Source organism: Thalassophryne amazonica, chromosome 8 (assembly GCF_902500255.1).
Source record: "Thalassophryne amazonica chromosome 8, fThaAma1.1, whole genome shotgun sequence".
NCBI lineage: Eukaryota > Metazoa > Chordata > Actinopteri > Batrachoidiformes > Batrachoididae > Thalassophryne > Thalassophryne amazonica.
In genome coordinates, this window is record NC_047110.1 from 87672484 (window position 1) to 87692120 (window position 19637).

Consider the following 19637-nt stretch of genomic DNA (forward strand, 5'->3'; position numbering starts at 1 on the left):
ATAGTTAGATTAAAGCACCATACCCAGGCACAAATGAGCTACATATGATGACGATGATGATATTACCTCTTCAGGTAGATGATGAAGCCAATGAGGATGACGAAAAGAAAGCAAAAAATTCCCAGTGTTGCTCCAACAGCAGCACCAATGAGAGCTAAAACATTGACAAATTTGTTTTAAAGAAGCATTAACTCTCATTATGGTAACATTTTATAGCAAATGTAACAAAGATCGATTTTTAAAGTGGTACCATAGTTAGGCGGGAGTGCTACAGAAAAAAATTCTGTTATTGAGACTAGCGACAAGTCAGCATCCACGAGGCCGTTCTTCAACTTCAATTCGGTGAACAACACAACGGCATACCTGTGTATCACAAAATATATATATATATAACAACATCAGCTCTGGAAGATTAAAGTCTATAGTGGTGAGCAAAGTTCAGCAAACAGCTAATTAGTGAAGCTTACTTTTAGTTAGCTTTTCAGATAACTTTGAAAACCATTAGCAGCCCAGTTAGCTCCCACTAAATTTAGTTCCTCTAAGTTTATGTAAATCACCCAACATTTTTGTGAATGAAGTTTAACAGTCAAAAATATTTGTAAAGTCTACAATCAGCCCTAAAAGTTTGTTCCTGTTGGACCTCATACACATAGTAAACACACACATTGCACAAAAGCAACAATCATCACTTCAAGGGGATGGACAGGCCAAGCCAGAGTAAATAGATTAGATTATTAAAACTATTTTCCATCTTAATATTTGTTATTCCCTTTATGCAGAGCCGGCCCAAGGCATACGCCAACTACGCGGTCGCTTAGGGCCTCCACGCCACCAGGGGGCCCCGAGAGCACCGAGACGTTGTGATAAAAAGTAAATATATACATGAAACTAAAATATTGAATAATTTAAACGAAATTGTATTACACCCGAAAAAAATAAATTCATTTTGACAAAATACCAATACTAGGTTAATTGATGCCTCCTGTTGGCTGCTGCCACCGTTGGGCAAATTTAGATGCACCGCTTGGGTCAGGTGGTCGGTGACTAATCGTGAGGAACGAAGTGAGTGCAAGTCATGTCTCAGAAAAGAAATTATCCCTCTGGAACGGAGAAAAGAAAAAAGAAGTTGGAAGACGAGAAAAAACAAGACAAAGGTAGGTTTGCATGTCCAATATTACAATTTTTTGTTGTCATTATTTGCGAAATGCTCCGTTCGTTTAGTGTAAAGTGCTTTAGGTGTCTTAAAGTCAGAGGCGATTGCTCTAAAACTGCAAGGGAAGCTCAGCTTCCCCTAAAATGTCAAAAAAAATAAGTGATCAAATATATACTGTTGTGTGTACATGTCATTAACTAAATATGTGCTACAACGCGCTCAACTTTTGCTCCGAATCAGCTTCTTATCACTGGTAACGACGCGGCTTCCCTCTCACTCAAACCCGCAGCTTCACAGTGCTTTAAACAGTGTGGACGCTGAGCGACACAAAGCATGCAGCGAAACGAGACGAGTCATTGGATAAATGCTGGGCTTTGTCCCGCCCATCGGACGCTCAGCGTGTCTGGGGGTCTATGGGGCAGTGGGCTGGCCCGGAGGCTCAGCTTCTGCATGATGATTGGTTGATCTGTCTGAGGGTGAATCCCGTTTTTGATTGACAGCGAAATGAGTGAATCAGCGATCTTTTGGTGTAAACGTCCGTGGGAGCATTTTTTAAATTTTCATTCTGTTCCGAGTTGAACCGGAGACTTTCCTAATCATCTTAGCGGCATTTACGACTAGCGACAAATCGAGCTTCTATTTCTGTTTTTTTTTTTTTTTTTTGTAGCTGCTTGTGTTTGGAGACTGCCTTCTATCAGTCTTTCTGCCTTCTATCGCAGTTTCTGTCCCTACCGAGCCGCTGGTGCTGCTGAGCTCCTCCACCGTCACAAAGCACTCAAAGACAGACATACTTCACACGAGCCTCGCGCCAGTCCCAACTAGCGAGCTAGCTAGGTAGCAAGCTGCACATAATGGCAGACCGGATTGTGGCGACGCCATTTGATAGTCTTCCTTACGAAGAAAAACTTAGAGTTAAACAGCAGGGCAGATCAACTCCTCAGATTAATTTGGTGCAAAAGGTGGGGAAAAGTAGCTCAGCTGTCAATGGTTTGCAGGCCAAAGTTAAAGCAATAGCCCCCCAGTGCAATGTGTGTGTATTGCTATGCACACACATTGCTGTTATGTTGTGGATTTCTATGTTCATTTTGGAGATTATTTAAGTATTGTATTTATTATTTAAGTATTTAATTTTGATTACAACTTTATTTTTCTGTAAGATAATGTGAATTTCATTTGATTTTATTTTGTATTTGGATATTGAACATTTTGCACACCATTGCACATCTGAAAGAAATTAAACTATTTAACGTGTTTACTATAAATGCAGTCTCCTGCCTGCTGATGTTACTTTCAAATAGTTAAATTAATTAGCCATACTTATACATCACTCTGTATGTAGAAGTTAATTAAAACATATTTATGAGTTTGCTACCCCTTTAAGGTTAAAAACAAGAATGACACCTGTATGATGTAAGATAATTACAAATAATGCTAATGATTGTGGGTACGTTACACACATAACAGTGTAGCCTATGGAATAATGAGGCATCTGGTGCTGAGGTGATGGTAGGGGGCCCCCAAATGAAATTCTGCTTAAGGCCCCATAAAGGCTTGGGCCAGCCCTGCCTTTATGATTTCTGTACTGTGATTAAACTGCATGCCGAATATAAACTACTGTTTAATTTGACTTCATTTAAAATTGTATGGCCTTTGTTTTTTTTTCTTAAGATTTCAGGCATAACAAGAGTTTTCTATGGCACCGCTATAATGCTATTTATTAGCCTTTAAATCATAGTACTTTGCCAACATGATCAAAATTCACATTGTCTAGAAAAAAAAAATAGTTCCACCAAATGGGAAAATTTCACAAGAATAGACGGGCTTGAACTACGTTCCGTAGCGACTCAGTCACAGTCTATTATAGGGACGGCACAAATCATGTGGGGCTTCCGACAACTTATGCGAGTGATGCGGGGAGGCACATGGCGACAGCCAACCACAAAAGAGAGGCACTGCCCATCTGAACAAAATAATCCAACATGGTGGACAAAGCTCTGAAACAGCTTAGTTATAAATTTAATGTTTCTCATATTTTTTTTAAAGGTTAGTGAGAAATAAACACTTCTACATCTAAAAACACTTTTTGAAACCAGGTAACACCTGCAAAGTGAATTAAAAGATATCTTTTGATTTTAGAGTGTACACCCCATGTACGCACATCACGGAAGGTCAAAGGTAACTTCCATAAATTCCAAAACCTCAATGCATGCGCACACGCACTTATACCTGCAGCATTAAAAGGAAAATTAAATATTCATTATGGAATTCACCCTAGATAATTATGTTCTCTTCATTAAAATGAGCTGTAATTTTGCAACATGTTTCAAGAACAAACCAACAGTACAATGCTTGGATTTCAATAGAAACTAAATTTTGTCAGTTTTGTGAAATTTGAAAGGCTGTGCAGCTTTAACCATTTACAGTGCATCCGGAAAGTATTCACAGCTTTTTCCACATTTTGTTATGTTACAGCCTTATTCCAAAATGGATTAAATAAAGTTGGCCTCAAAATTCTGCACACAATACCCCATAATGACAATGTGAAAAACTTTTTCTTAGATGTTTGCAAATTTATAAAAAATAAAAATAAAACATGAAATCACATGCACATAAGCATTCACAGCCTTTGCCATGAAGCTCAACTTTGAGCTGAGGTGCATTCATCCTGTTTCCACTGATGATCCTTGAGATGTTTCTGTTTCTACAGCTTAACTGGAGGCCACCTGGGATAAATTCAATTGATCAGACATGATTTGGAAAGGCACACACCTGCTTTCATTTAAGGTCCCACAGTTGACAGTGCATGTCAGAAGACAAATCAAGCATGAGGTCAAAGGAACTGTCTATAGACCTCTCAGACAGGATTGTCTCAAGGCACAAACCTGGGGAAGGGTACAGAATCATTTCTGCTGCTTTGAAGGTCCCAATGAGCACAGTGGCCTCCATCATTTGTAACTTTTAACTTTTATAAAGCTAAACCGATAAACCCCTAAAAAAAATAGCAGAAGTTACACCTAAAAGCTAAACCGATAGCTTTTAGCATTGACTCCAGTACACAGGCAGTTACTGATACTTCTGAGTAAATTCAAAGGCAATCACAAACAACGAGCAAGCGCTTCTGTAAGATAAGCCTTCTCTCAGCCAAAGAGACCCGATGACCAGAAAGAAAGGAAGGAAGGAAGGAAGGAGAGAGGGGAAAAAAAGAACATTTATTTTCACAGCCATACAGTTGTGCAGATGTATCAGAGGAGTCATGAACAGCAAGGCAGTTTTGACTTATGGTTAAAAATTGAAGCAAACTAATTCTGGACAGGTTATCGAAATTAGCATCACTTCTGTCATCCTTACAAAGTGAAAATGTCAGCTATATGTTTTAGTTTTAAAGTAATGCACTAATTTTGAAGGTTTTAGCTTTTACAGACACACATGCCAAAAGGCATTATGGGAAAATGGCACTTCCTGTCATCAGTGGTTGGTTGGTTGATAAAAACCAACACACAAGTTACTGTAACGTATGTGTTGGTTTTTACAAATAAATCTGTATTTGTAAATATGTCATTTTTTTCATTTGTAAAAAAAGGCCATTTAAAAACTGAAAATTCTGTTTGTTAAATGTGATTCAGCACATATTGCAAATGTGTGGCAATTGGTATTCACACTCCCATCCAGTAGATGGCAGTGTTCATGGCATGCCTTTTTTTTTTTTTTACAAATGAAAAAAACATGATATAGTTACAAATACAGATTTATTTGTAAAAACCAACACATGTTACAGTAAAAATGAATTTACCCCATTGTGGAATAAGGCTGTAACAAAATGTGGAAAAAGTGAAGCACTGTGAATAATTTCTGAATGCACTGTACGTACATCCTGACTATCATCTGATGTTGGCATGCAAACCTTTTTGGGAACTTCCATGTATATGCTTAAAAATTCAAATTTCAGCTTTTTAGGTCTGCTTTTTAGAGTTTTAGGGAAAAAACAAGCCAAAGCTAAAGTCATACAAGAAAGTTTGGAGGTTACTGGTAATTTCAGCTAAATGTTTTTGCGGTCTATCTGTTTACTGTTAACACAGTTAACAGATTAGTGGTTAACAGTGCTAACATTTAGCTTAGCTGTGGGCACAATGGTCTATACATGGTTTATTGGCTAACCAATATGTTTCTTTGGACTTCAGGGCACCATTGGTATAGCCCTTCCATTTCTTTGAGTCTCCTATGACTATGGTGAACTGGCTCACTCCGCTGCGGGATTGGAAGCCGTTTTCCGTGACGGTTGCCAGATATGCATCAGCCATTCCATCAGTCCATTCTTGGTGTGTTTTCACCAAATACTGTTTAAAATGTGATGTGCTAACACCTGGAAAGACATGAAACAACAGAAAGAGTAACTGGCTGCTGTGTCATTAAACCTCAAATAGATGTATCCAACAGAGGAAATAACCAAAAGACCAACACATACTAAGAACAATATCAATATAACTGTCCTCAAGAATAGCAGTCATGATGTACAGGATGTCATTTTTAGCACCTGACAGAATATAACATACATGAACAGAAAGAAAAAAGAAACCTACCATGGATGTTATTTGTCACCAACACTCCAATATTGGTGATTGGCCCATTGCGTGCATCCAGCAGGCTGGGTTTAATCTGAATGGTGAACCTGTCATGAGCCTTCTCTGCCACATCCATCAATGACCCAGAATTTGGGGGAATTGGTGGCTCTCCACAAAAAAAAAAACAAAAAAAACAAAGACAATTAAAATTACATCCCAAGTTCTTACATGCCAAGCTTAAATCAGTAAAAACAAACAGAAGTAAGTCACTAATTGGTGCTGGTATTCATGTATGGATTCCGTAGCATAAAACGACCCTCCAGCCTCTGACCGAGTACAGCATCAACACAAGCCAAAAAACCTCAACACACGAGCTGTCAGTCAAAGTGGCCATGCTCCTAATGTGTTCGGACAACTGGGCTTTGTTGCCTAGTGAACATGATACTGAGTGTGACGATGATATCTGGAAGACAGTAAGTACATATTTAAATGATACCACTGGATTTGATCTCACAAGTATTTTGTTCTAAGATGGTTTAATTTCTTCAACTCCTGTTTTCCCACAAAAATGACAACCCCGCGGCCAACATTTGCAGTCTTTTTCAAACGTTCATTTTCTGACTAATATAATACAACCCCTGGCAAAAATTATGGAATCACCGGCCTCGGAGGATGTTCATTCAGTTGTTTAATTTTGTAGAAAAAAAGCAGATCACAGACATGACACAAAACTAAAGTCATTTCAAATGGCAACTTTCTGGCTTTAAGAAACACTATAAGAAATCAAGAAAAAAAATTGTGGCAGTCAGTAACGGTTACTTTTTTAGATCAAGCAGAGGGAAAAAAATATGGAATCACTCAATTCTGAGGAAAAAATTATGGAATCATGAAAAACAAAAGAACGCTCCAACACATCACTAGTATTTTGTTGCACCACCTCTGGCTTTTATAACAGCTTGCAATCTCTGAGGCATGGACTTAATGAGTGACAAACAGTACTCTTCATCAATCTGGCTCCAACTTTCTCTGATTGCTGTTGCCAGATCAGCTGTGCAGGTTGGAGCCTTGTCATGGACCATTTTCTTCAACTTCCACCAAAGATTTTCAAATGGATTTAGATCCAGACTGTTTGCAGGCCATGACATTGACCCTATGTGTCTTTTTGCAAGGAATGTTTTCACAGTTTTTGCTCTATGGCAAGATGCATTATCATCTTGAAAAATGATTTCATCATCCCCAAACATCCTTTCAATTGATGGGATAAGAAAAGTGTCCAAAATATCAACGTAAACTTGTGCATTTATTGATGATGTAATGACAGCCATCTCCCCAGTGCCTTTACCTGACATGCAGCCCCATATCATCAATGACTGTGGAAATTTACATGTTCTCTTCAGGCAGTCATCTTTATAAATCTCATTGGAACGGCACCAAACAAAAGTTCCAGCATCATCACCTTGCCCAATGCAGATTCGAGAGTCATCACTGAATATGACTTTCATCCAGTCATCCACAGTCCACGATTGCTTTTCCTTAGCCCATTGTAACCTTGTATTTTCTGTTTAGGTGTTAATGATGGCTTTCATTTAGCTTTTCTGTATGTAAATCCCATTTCCTTTAGGTGGTTTCTTACAGTTCGGTCACAGACGTTGACTCCAGTTTCCTCCCATTCGTTCCTCATTTGTTTTGTTGTGCATTTTCAATTTTTGAGACATACTGCTTTAAGTTTTCTGTCTTGATGCTCTGATGTCTTCCTTGGTCTACCAGTATGTTTGCCTTTAACAACCTTCCCATGTTGTTTGTATTTGGTCCAGAGTTTAGACACAGCTGACTGAACAACCAACATCTTTTGCAATATTGCGTGATGATTTACCCTCTTTTAAGAGTTTGATAATCCTCTCCCTTGTTTCAATTGACATCTCTCGTGTTTGAGCCATGATTCATGTCAGTCCACTTGGTGCAACAGCTCTCCAAGGTGTGATCACTCCTTTTTAGATGCAGACTAACGAGCAGATCTGATTTGATGCAGGTGTTAGTTTTGGGGATGAAAATTTACAGGGTGATTCCATAATTTATTCCTCAGAATTGAGTGATTCCATATTTTTTTCCCCTCTGCTTGGTCTACAACCCCTGGCAAAAATTATGGAATCACCGGCCTCGGAGGATGTTCATTCAGTTGTTTAATTTTGTAGAAAAAAAAGCAGATCACACACATGACACAAAACTAAAGTCATTTCAAATGGCAACTTTCTGGCTTTAAGAAACACTATAAGAAATCAAGAAAAAAAGATTGTGGCAGTCAGTAACGGTTACTTTTTTAGACCAAGCAGAGGAAAAAAATATGGAATCACTCAATTCTGAGGAAAAAATTATGGAATCACCCTGTAAATTTTCATTCCCAAAACTAACACCTGCATCATATCAGATCTGCTCATTAGTCTGCATCTAAAAAGGAGTGATCACACCTTGGAGAGCTGTTGCACCAAATGGACTGACATGAATCATGGCTCCAACACGAGAGATGTCAGTTGAAACAAAGGAGAGGATTATCAAACTCTTAAAAGAGAGTAAATCATCATGCAATGTTGCAAAAGATGTTGGTTGTTCACAGTCAGCTGTGTCTAAACTCAGGACCAAATACAAAAAACATGGGAAGGTTGTTAAAGGCAAACATACTGGTAGACCAAGGAAGACATCAAAGCGTCAAGACAGAAAACTTACAGCAATATGTCTCAAAAATCGAAAATGCACACCAAAACAAATGGGAGGAAACTGGAGTCAACGTCTATGACTGAACTGTAACAAACCGCCTAAAGGAAATGGGATTTACATACAGAAAAGCTAAACGAAAGCCATCATTAACACCTAAACAGAATAAACAAGGTTACAATGGGCTAAGCAAAAGCAATCGTGGACTGTGGATGACTGGATGAAAGTGATATTCAGTGATGAATCTCAAATCTGCATTGGGCAAGGTGATGATGCTGGAACTTTTGTTTGGTGCTGTTGCAATGAGATTTATAAAGATGATTGCCTGAAGAGAACATCTAAATTTCCACAGTCATTGATGATATGGGGCTGCATGTCAGGTAAAGGCACTGGGGAGATGGCTGTCATTACATCATCAATAAATGCACAAGTTTACGTTGATATTTTGGACAATTGAAAGGATGTTTGGGGATGATGAAATCATTTTTCAAGATGATAATGCATCTTGCCATAGAGCAAAAACTGTGAAAACGTTCCTTGCAAAAAGACACATAGGATCAATGTCATGGCATAGGGTCAATGTCAACGAGCAGATCTGATTTGATGCAGGTTTTAGTTTGGGGGATGGAAATTTACAGGGTGATTCCATCATTTATTCCTCAGAATTGAGTGATTCCATATTTTTTTCCTCTGCTTGGTCTAAAAAAGTAACCGTTACTGACTGTCACAATCTTTTTTTCTTGATTTCTTATAGTGTTTCTTAAAGCCAGAAAGTTGCCATTTGAAATGACTTTAGTTTTGTGTCATGTCTGTGATCTGCTTTTTTTCCAAAAAATTAAACAACTGAATGAACATCCTCCGAGGCCGGTGATTCCATAATTTTTGCCAGGGGTTGTAAAAAAGTAACCGTTACTGACTGCCACAATTATTTTTCCTGATTTCTTATAGTGTTTCTTAAAGCCAGAAAGTTGCCATTTCAAATGACTTTAGTTTTGTGTCATGTCTGTGATCTGCTTTTTTTCTACAAAATTAAACAACTGAATGAACATCCTCCGAGGCCGGTAATTCCATAATTATTGCCAGGGGTTGTATGGTCACTGCATATTATATATATATATATGTTGTGCATTATGCATTCTAACCAAGTGGTATTTATGACTGCATGATCAGAATTAAATTTGTTTGTTTCTTTATTACTCATCCAAAATGCATGGGCCAATTTCCACCAAGCTTCATGTGTACATGTAGCGTGACCCCAGAATTGGCCGTAAGGTTTTTTTTTTTTAAAGATCAAGGTCAAGGTCATTGGGGTCAAAGGTCAAAATATTTTTTTCACTCCATGTCCATCAAACCTGGCCCTCATATGTATGTAGATTCTGGACTTAGGGCAATCTCTGGGGTGAAAGGTCAAAATTTAGGTTTTTCACTCCAATTTCCATCAAACAGCACACATGTGGAGTCGAGTCTAGGAATTGCCCTAGGAATTGAAAGATGCCTGAATATATATATCTAGGGGCAGCACGGTGGCTTAGTGGTTAGCACTGTTGCCTCACAGCAAAAAGGTCCTGTGTTCACTTAAGGGCCCCTTCACACACAGTGCGAAGTTTGGTCAAAGTGCGCATGAAGCAAGAATCATGTGCAAAACGTGTAAAATCGTCCCTGCCTTGAACACCTTGTACACCTGTTGCTACAATTATTTGCGCACACCAGCGGCTGAAAGACAGAGTGTGCACTGTGAGAACCCATCAATCCCTCTCGCGGCAGGTGTCAGCCAAATTCCAGCTGACACACATGAACCTCTCGTTTGGCACTTAGAAAATGTGTGGCCATTCACACTCTTGGCACGACAACAGTCTGCAGACAATCACTGTCATGCTGGCAGTGAAATTTGGTGTGTGCGCTGAACTGACAGGAGGAGTAGCCACTGACAGAAGTGGCTGTGGAGATCTGTCGATCTGGACATCTGAGCTGGACAACACATACTGCGTTTGGACAGACATGGACTAACAACTGCCCACTGTGACGCTTTCTGTCATCACATGGACATAAATAAAAACATATCGCTGTGGCAATATTTGCTGTGGGCTGTAAAGTGCGCGCGCAGCCCATTGACAGGCTTCCCCCAGACTGAAACGGACCATCAGATCAGAACACGCAACAGGCGATCTGACTTTCACGTCACCCACATGAGCTCTGTTCCATATGACACAGTGTCAGTTCTGGTGCGCCGTCCACAAGACACACGTGTCGGGCAGGACATGTGCACGGGGCGGCTGGACACGCGCCAGCAGATGTGGACATGAAAAGAAAGACCTGCTTGTCATTCATGTCATTTCATGACTGTATGTCTGTGACCATGGGTCATCTACAGAGGAACAGACGGATCATATTTGTATTGCCCACTTGATAAGAGGGTTTCAATATAAAATGCTGTGTTTTTTTTTAATGCTGTATGTTTTTTTTAAATACATCCATCTTTTTGTTGATTTCAGGCATTTTCACCATTTCCAGGCCAGTGACGGTAGCTCAGTGATAAAGATTCGAGCTGGCAATCAGTAAAGTGCAGGTACAAATCCTGTGGGTGGTATGTTGGTTTTTTGTATTTATTTCACATAATCGGCGCGATGTGGTTCCACAGGTACCAGGTGGTTTTTATTTTTTATTTAATCCACATAAGCGGCGCGATGTGGTTCCACAGATACCAGGTGGTTTTTATGTTTTATTTATTCCACATCAGTGGTGTGATGTAGTGCACCTTGCACTGTGTTCCCACTTGAAAGACACCGTATTCAACCAAACTTCGCACTATGTGTGAAGAGGCCTTTCAGGCCTGGTCCCATCTTGCAGTAATGTTCTCCTCATGTCCTCCCACTTACAAAGACATGCATTTTAGGTGAATTAATGACTCTGAATTGACCACAGGTGTGAATGTGTTTGTCTCTATGTGTCCATCCTGCGATAGACTAGTGGCCTGTTCAAGGAGTACCCCGCCTCCGATTCAGTGACAGCTAGGATAGGCCTAGCACCCCATGATCCTTAACTGGAATAAATGCATTCAGAAAATGGATGGATGGATGAGTACAGTCAGTATGTCTAACCTCTTTGCACAGTTATGCAGTTATGCAGATTATTTAGCAAGTGGCCTACTTGAAATTCCTGTTCTGCAGCTGTGAGACACAGGAGTACTCGGCTGTCCACAGCTCAGCGTCACCACAGTCAGGGTGTACTCCGTGTAGTAGCTCAAGTTGGAGACTGTATGACTGCACAGCTGATTACAGGCATTTGCCAGTTGGGTAATGCTGGTGTCATTATTCACTGCAGTGATGTTGAAGCCAGAGTTCAGGCCTCTGGTTTTGTTCCAGGACAAGATGAGTGACGCGTTGCCTTCGGCTGGAATTTGACATTTTAAACCAGGCACTGGACTGGCATCTGCAACAAAGAAACAAAGGAGTGTGAGAGCGCTAATGGCAAAATGATACACTAGTTTGTGGCTACATTAGAGAATATTTTAATATAGTATCACAGGACAGCAGTTTTAGGTTATGAGAATTAAAAAAACAGCATATATATATTTTGTAGTGAAAATGTTAAGCAGAACAACACAACTTGCCTTTGGCTGGTAAGAGCCTGGTCAATCAACATAATTATTGCAAAATATGATGAAATACACATCTAAAATGTTGCACAGTTAAAAGGCTGCACAGTGCCTCACTTTAAACAATTACTGACTTACAAGAAAGCAATTCCTGGTGGGTTACTATGTCAGCATTTTGCTTATGAGTCAAAGTTCAGTGATCTACAGTCAATGAAGTAGGTGTTCTAAAACATTCATCCCTGCACACACAAATACTGCAGAAGAGTAGAATAAGTCCTGTACAGGCTCTGACACCTAATGGGCCTGTGTTTATCCCCAACGACCGTATGCAAAGTGGATGAGCATCAATGGCTTCCCCTGGATGGGACGCCAGTCCACCATAGGTTACTTCGCCAGCCAAGGCCGGTACCCATTTACAGCTGGGTGAACTAGGATGATGCAGATCAAGTGTCTGATGCAGTCACACACTGCCTCCACCTTCAAACTGTGAATGTATCCTTCAATGAGGAAAACTGCAAAGTCACTCTCCAATCACCTGCCGCAAAACTCAGGAGTGACAATGTTGCAGTGCTGACGCCAAACTATCTGCTTCACTTATATATAAAAAAAGTAAAATCAAAATCATAAAATTCAAAATGTAATTGTTTTTCCTAAATTCACTCCTAAGATGTGCTTGTGCTTCATATTTCTCTATAACAGGGTGATTCTTAGACTACGGGCACTTATTATGTCCTTTGATCATATTGTATGAAAAACAGAAAAAGGGGAAATTTCACACTTTTATAGTTATCTTTACAATGAAAGTGTGTTAAGAAAATTGTTCTAGTAGTCTATGATGACTTTTTCACCTTTTTTCAGCATCATTATATTCAAATATTGCCGTTTTGTGCTTGTCCCACACCCAGACTTTTGATCTTCAATGATAAAAATGAATGGTAAAGAAACGTTTTTTCTAATGTTTTAAAATATCTCTGAATAAAATATCAGTAAAATAATCAAAACATAATTGGGGTATTCAATGTCATACAACTGTTGTGATTTTTTTTAAACAAAATGTAGTTGTCCCACACTATTGCCGTAATTTCCACCACAACACTGTAATGTCCCTTTAAACAGTTTGTATGAAAGATTGTTTGGGTAGTTTCTATGGAGATAAACAGTGACATCAGAGCACATGTATATAGCACCAAATCACAACAAACAGTTGCCCCAAGGTGCTTTATATTGTAATGCAGTGGTGTGGTGGAAATTACATTTACAAGGCCAATAGTGCCCGTACTTAAAGAATCACCCATAAACTCATTACAAGACCCGCTGACAATCACAGTGTGTGTTGAAGCCACATTTACTATGAGCCTACTTGTGCAGTTGGAAATCCATTTTGAGGCACCCTGTGTTCCATCTGAGGTTTCAGTGGTCACACTGAAGTTATAAGAGCTGCCTGGAACCAGATTGCTGATTTTTCGCTCATTGCCCACAAGCGTGTCCTTGCCAATGATGCTCCCACTTGAGTTAAGCCAAATCAGACTGTAACGATAGCCCTCCTTGTAGTCGTTAGGTTGGACCCACGTGAGTGTGATACTGTCTTCTTGTGTAGAAGTGATAATGGGCTTCACACTGTTTGGTCCTGAATGTTTTAAAGAGAAATGAGAAGCATATTAATCCTCACATGAAAAACTTTATTTTTTTAATAAACTTGCTCTGATCTAGAAATAAAACACTTACTTGTGGTGACCATGTAGGTCTCAACCTCATGGCTTTTAAAGCCCAAAGGCCCCACTGTTACCACAGACAAATTGTAGGAAGTTCCAGAAAGCAGGGAGGTAAAATTATGACTGGTGCTTGTGGTGTTTGTGGTGTTTATGGGTCCTTGCGATGGTATAATTGTCACTAGGTAGTGAAACGATGTATCTGTCATCAGAGGGGCTTCGTCCCACCTAATGCTGAGGGAGCTGGTTGTCTTAAATAGGATCTCAATTGGCCCAGGAGGGTTCGGAACTTAGGGGATAAAATGACACCAACATAAGCATGGTTATGACATGAAAGGTAAATTTAAATTCTAAAAACAAAAAACATAATTCTAACAATTCTTGATAAAGTTGAACAAAAACTATAAAGCAGAAAAACTAATTTACAAACCATTGCTTCAGTTACTGTTTTGCAGTCCGCCTGACACATCTGGATGAAACAGTTCTGTGGGAGCTGCTGTACTTTCTATAATGTGCATGGCTGCATGTTTGGGGCGTTTGCTTGGCTGCAGGGACTCTGGGGGACTGTGAACTCAGTGTAACCTCAACTCAAGAATACATAAATACCTTTCCTTAATCTTTATAACAAAAAACAATGGGCAAGATAAAGCAATTGGTAGCACCCATTTTCTGTATTCTAATGTTTGGCCTAACCAACCTCTGACTTTGGCTGGGGTTGAAGGTTAAGGTCATAGGTCAAGATCAAAGTCCTTCTGTGTGCTAATGTTTGAAGTAATTAGCTACTGAAGTTGATATTTGCCAAGTTGGCCTTCAGCCATTTAAAGGCCAATGGTGTAGGCCCCTGTTGAACTTACTAGTCCTTGGCGTAGGCAGTTTGCTTTCTCATTTAATTTCTTCTTACTGTTGACAGCTGTATTTATTGGGAATGTATTATTTACAGACAAAAAAGGAAGTGAAAAGAAAGTGGCCTTGCTCACAAATTCAGTAAGACATAATGATAATGTAAACTTGACTACAAAAAGTGTTAACTAGAATGTCACACGTTTTCAAGGTCATTTTGATACCAAAATAAATTAAATGAACAGAATCCAGTGTTTTCCTGGAAAGAAGTCGACTACTTGTGCGTGTAAATGTGCACAGACAACTGGAGCATATGGAAACTTCAAATTCTGTGTTATACTTACAAGTTGCATTAGTGATGACTTCAGATGGCACAGAGAAGGGTACACTAACTGTGTAGACCACGACACTGTACAGGCTTCCAGCTGACAGATTTTTAAATAAGAAGGACGTGGCATTAGAGTTTAGGTTCTGTGGCGGAAAGGTCACAGAGGTGCCGTTTAGAAGAATTACATAATGCTCTACGTTTCCCATAGGATGTGTCCATGACACCACAACCGAGTGGTTTGAGCCGTCACTGGTGACTCTGGGCTTTACGGCCTCTGGTTCTGTTCATGTGCAGAGCAGGAAGAATTAATGAACAGCCGCTCTAAAGATTTGAAATGAAGAAACACAAATGAGACCGAATGTTTCTTACTCGTATACTGAGAGGTGCAGTTTGGTTGTCCTTCAGTGCCATCAAGTGCACTGACAAAAACACAGAAAGTGCAGTTGGTGCCAGGATTAAGGCCTGAAATCACTGTGAACTCATCTGCCACAGTTTTGTTTTGGGAGTCACACTGCGATGTCTTGATTCTGTATTTATAGTCATCCTTGTGCTGCAGTGGTTTTGTCCAGTTCAGATAGACAGCAGTTGTGTTCAAGGTGAAGGCCTTCAACTCTGTAACACTGTATGGCCCTAAATACAGAGGAGAGAAGGTCACTTTTAGAAAGAAAACAAATCACACTAAGTGGAAACAGATCAGATGTGGATGAAACTTAAAGCTGCAGTGTGTGAGATTTAGTGTCATCTAGTGGTAAAGTTGTGGACTGCATGATGACGCCGAGTCACAAGATTCTTTCAAGTTTTCACTTCTTTGGCAACGGAGTTCATGATTCCTCATCTTCTCTGATAAGGAATATGTATGATACTCTGTTTAACAAAAATTACGGTTCTCAATCTGGACGAGCAACCAGCAGATAGTGTACAGGAGAGTAACCACTGATTCCTTTTTTCTCTTCTTCTGGCTCCACTGCAAAGTGTGAAAAGTGGAGTAAGTATGCCCATTTTGGGTGACTCTGTCAACATGGCAACCTTCGTCAAGTGTCACGTTTCTCTGTAGTTATAAAGTGCTCATTCTAAGCTGGTGAAAACACATGAATTAAGAACAGATGGTTCTGAATGCCAAGTTCAGTTTGTGGTGATAAACACCCTTTAAATCCAACACACTGCAGCTTTAAAAGAACATCATCAGGTCCTGATTTTGTTCATGTACTTTGGGAGGGTTACTTCAGAGGTGTACACAGGACGGATACATACGTGTAAAGCAGGATTCTGTCACAGGAGCTGCCTTGGTGCCATCTGGTGTTTGTGTGGTGACGGTGAAGCTGTAGTTGGTGCCACTCAGCAGTCCAGTGACCGTGCACGTGGTGTTGGTGACAACTTCATATTGAAAGCTGGAAGAGCCGTTTGTGACCTCCACCACATACGTGTAGTCAGATTTGATTTCTTGCTGCTCCCAAACTAAAGTCACGTTATCTGTGGAGATTTCTGCTGCCTTCAGCTCGCTTACATTATAAGGTCCTAAGGAAGAGAGTCAGAGGTTATGCAGTGCACAGGATAATAAAAATGGAATGACGTTAGAGGATAAAAAAAAAAAGAAAAAGATAATTCATTGTCACAATTCTGCACTTATGTTGATTTTTATTTCTAAATATCAACGGGGTGGCAGAATCTACTGATTTTTTTTTTTGTGATCATTATGTGAAGACCACTATCATAAACTAAACAATGAAAGATAAAAGTACAACAGTGTTATTAGCAGATATTATATAAAGGCTGAGTGGATCCTTGTCATTTGATTGGTGCTTTGTATGTCACACAACATGGATTATTCCCGTTTAGTCGCGGACTTAGTCCCATTTGTGTTGGGTTGCATTTAGAGTGCACTTTGGTTCCATTTAGAGTGCAAATTTGGTTCCATACGTTTTGGTACCATTGCACTCTGCACACACACACACACACACACACACACGCGCACGCATGCACACAACAAATCCATTCCGCGGTAAGACATCTGGAGGCTGTTAGGAAGAAGTAGAATGAAAAGCTAGACTAATTTCTAATTTCTGACGCAATCTTTATTCGCTGCACTGAGGAAGTACAGTGTTTTTTTTGGGTTTTTTTTTGTAGTACACACGCGCACAAGGCCGGTTATGTGAGCGGTCCCATGCATGTGGGACAACAACACAAGCCAGGCTACGATTTGATTGAGCTAACTGATGGTGCTAGTTCTTATAACACACACAAAATCCACTCCGCTGTAAACCATTTGGATGCATGAAAAGCTGTTCAGATGAAAAGCTGACATGTTTTTGGCTGGACTGAGGAACTACAGTCAAGTATTTTTTATTTTTTTTTATAATGGAAGGCCGTGCACTGCATCATCAGACTACATGTCACAATTTGGACTTCAGCAGCAGTGGAACACCAAAATGTAAGTCCCGTTTCTGCTGTTTATAAATTAATAAAATATCAAATGATCAAATGTCAATTTCAAATGACAAGGATCTCTTTTAGCCGTTATATAAAACAAATAATGAATGTTTTTACATTCTTTCAATGGAACAAATATTTAATTCAGTGAAAGCTGGAACCAACACATTCAACTCGGCTTTGGTATGTTCCAGCTTTCACCTCATGAAATATTCGTACTATTGAACTCAAACATTCATTATTTGTATACTAAATTAATTTGACCCAAGTGTTGTAAAATTGAAATTAAAACAAATGTATTGTAAATGCAAAACAATATTTGCTGTTATTTCCCTGCAACATTCAATTATCTTTGCTTTAAACGGGTTTTATAGAGAATGGACAATGATGTCACAGTGCATTACATTGTAGGTTCATGTCCTTTCATATTGAGGGACACATAAAATAATAAAGAACCACTGTGGACCACAGAGAAAATCACAAGAGTAAGTTCAAGGTAAAGATTCCTTAGCAAGAAAAGCTTCACTAGAAGAAAAATAAATCAACACAAAGAGTGATCCAGTGAGCTCAACTTGTTTCCCACAATTCTTTCTTACATTTTTCTTACCTCAACACCTAAAACAAAATTTATGTTATTTGGAAATCATAGCATGAATGCAGAGGTGCAAATAAAAATAGAAAATGTTATTATTGAGAGAGTGTTTGAAATAATTTTCTGGGTGTGATATTGGACAACAAAATCAGATAGAAATCCCACATAAATGACATTAGATCAAAGATGGCAAGGACTGTGGCAGTCTGGGGGAAAACTAGACAAGCAGTCTAATAAAAATCACTGTATATGATCTACTGCTCACATATTTAATCTATCTAAACTACTATGTGGAGGTCTGTCGTATACACCTATAAAAACTTAGAATCATTATACATCCTACAAAAAGAGACAATTCTGATTGTGTATAATGTGGGTACAAGGAGCGCATCAACACAGTTTTTGAGGTCACACAAATTTGGGGATATACTGTACTGATAAGTCAGTATAAAACAGCATAGACTATGTATAAAGCAAAAACTAATTTAATCAAAATGTTTTGTGATAGGAAAGGGGGTTATAATTTAAGAAGAGGATTAAACTTTAAAAAGCAATGTGTTTGCACAACTACGGGGAATATGTCTATTTCAGTTTGTGGGGTGAATTTGTGGAACAGGCTGGATGAAGAATTACAGAGACGCACTGATATAGAGCACTTTAATAAAAAAATGTACAAAAGGAACACTTTAAGAACGTATGCAGACGAGCGCGTTCACAAGGAGGGATGGGTTATGTCAACATTGTTATTTTGATTGTATATATAAGTATTGATTTATTTAATTATGTGGTTGTTTATTTTTTGACACTGGTTGGGTACTGAACTGAAAATACCTTGGATTTAGGTGGTGATGAAATTAAGTTGTCATTTATCTGATTATATGAATTGTGTGAAAGGCAGCAGAAGTTAATTGTTTACTTCTTCCTCCTCCTTTTTGAGCATCGTTTCTTGGTTGACATATTTTTCTTGTGGACTATTTTTTTCTTTTTTGCTGTCTTTTCTTTGTTTGATATAAATTCATGAATTCATACACGGTGCATCCAGAAAGTATTCACAGCACTTCACGTTTTCCACATTTTATGTTACAGCCTTATTCCAAAATGGATGAAATTAATTTTTTTTTCTCCCAAAATTCTACACACAATACCCCATAATGACAATGTGGAAAAAGTTTATTTTTTATATACAAATTTGTTAAAAATAATAATAAAAAACTAAGAACTCACATGCACTTTGCCATAAAGCTGAAAACTGAGCTCAGGTGCATCCTTGAGATGTTTCTACAACTTAATTGGAGTCTACCTGGGGTACATTCAGTTGACTGGACATGATTTGGAAAGACACACACCTGTCTACATATTAGGTCCCACAGTTGACAGTGCATGTCAGAGTACAATCGAAGCAAGAAGTCAAAGGAATTGTCTGTAGACCTCTGAGACAGGATTGTCTCAAGTCACAAATCTGGGGAAGGATACAAACATTTCTGCTGCTTTGAAGGCCCCAATCAGCACAGTGGCCTCCATCATCCATAAATGGAAGAAGTTCAGATCCACCAGGAATCTTTCTAGAGCTGGCCACCCATCTAAACTGAGCGATCAGGGGAGAAGGGCCTTAGTCAGGGAGGTGACCAAGAACATGATGGTCTCTCTGTCACAGACAGACCATCAGCATTGCTCTGTGGAGAAAGGAGAACCTTCCAGAAGGACAACCATCTCTGCAGCAATCCA

At 39.2% G+C, this 19637-nt stretch overlaps 1 protein-coding gene across 4 annotated transcripts in view; it reads right to left on the reverse strand.

The window, feature by feature from the left end:
* The window catches only part of ptprjb.1 (protein tyrosine phosphatase receptor type Jb, tandem duplicate 1), a 106468-nt gene that overhangs the window by 16743 nt on the left and 70088 nt on the right, over positions 1-19637 (reverse strand). For 3 of the 4 annotated variants that reach the window (XR_004562290.1, XM_034176896.1, XM_034176897.1), the window contains 10 exons: positions 16145-16408; positions 15263-15523; positions 14910-15173; positions 13742-14014; positions 13377-13643; positions 11569-11850; positions 5731-5880; positions 5309-5513; positions 251-363; positions 67-154 (listed from right to left, as the gene is read on the reverse strand). Coding sequence is in view for 3 of the 4 variants with exons in the window: in XM_034176896.1 (XP_034032787.1) it covers positions 67-154; positions 251-363; positions 5309-5513; positions 5731-5880; positions 11569-11850; positions 13377-13643; positions 13742-14014; positions 14910-15173; positions 15263-15523; positions 16145-16408 (2167 nt within the window). In the remaining variant the exon portion in view is untranslated. The remainder of the gene's footprint in view (positions 1-66; positions 155-250; positions 364-5308; positions 5514-5730; positions 5881-11568; positions 11851-13376; positions 13644-13741; positions 14015-14909; positions 15174-15262; positions 15524-16144; positions 16409-19637) is intronic. The other variant, XM_034176898.1, reaches the window with a different exon arrangement.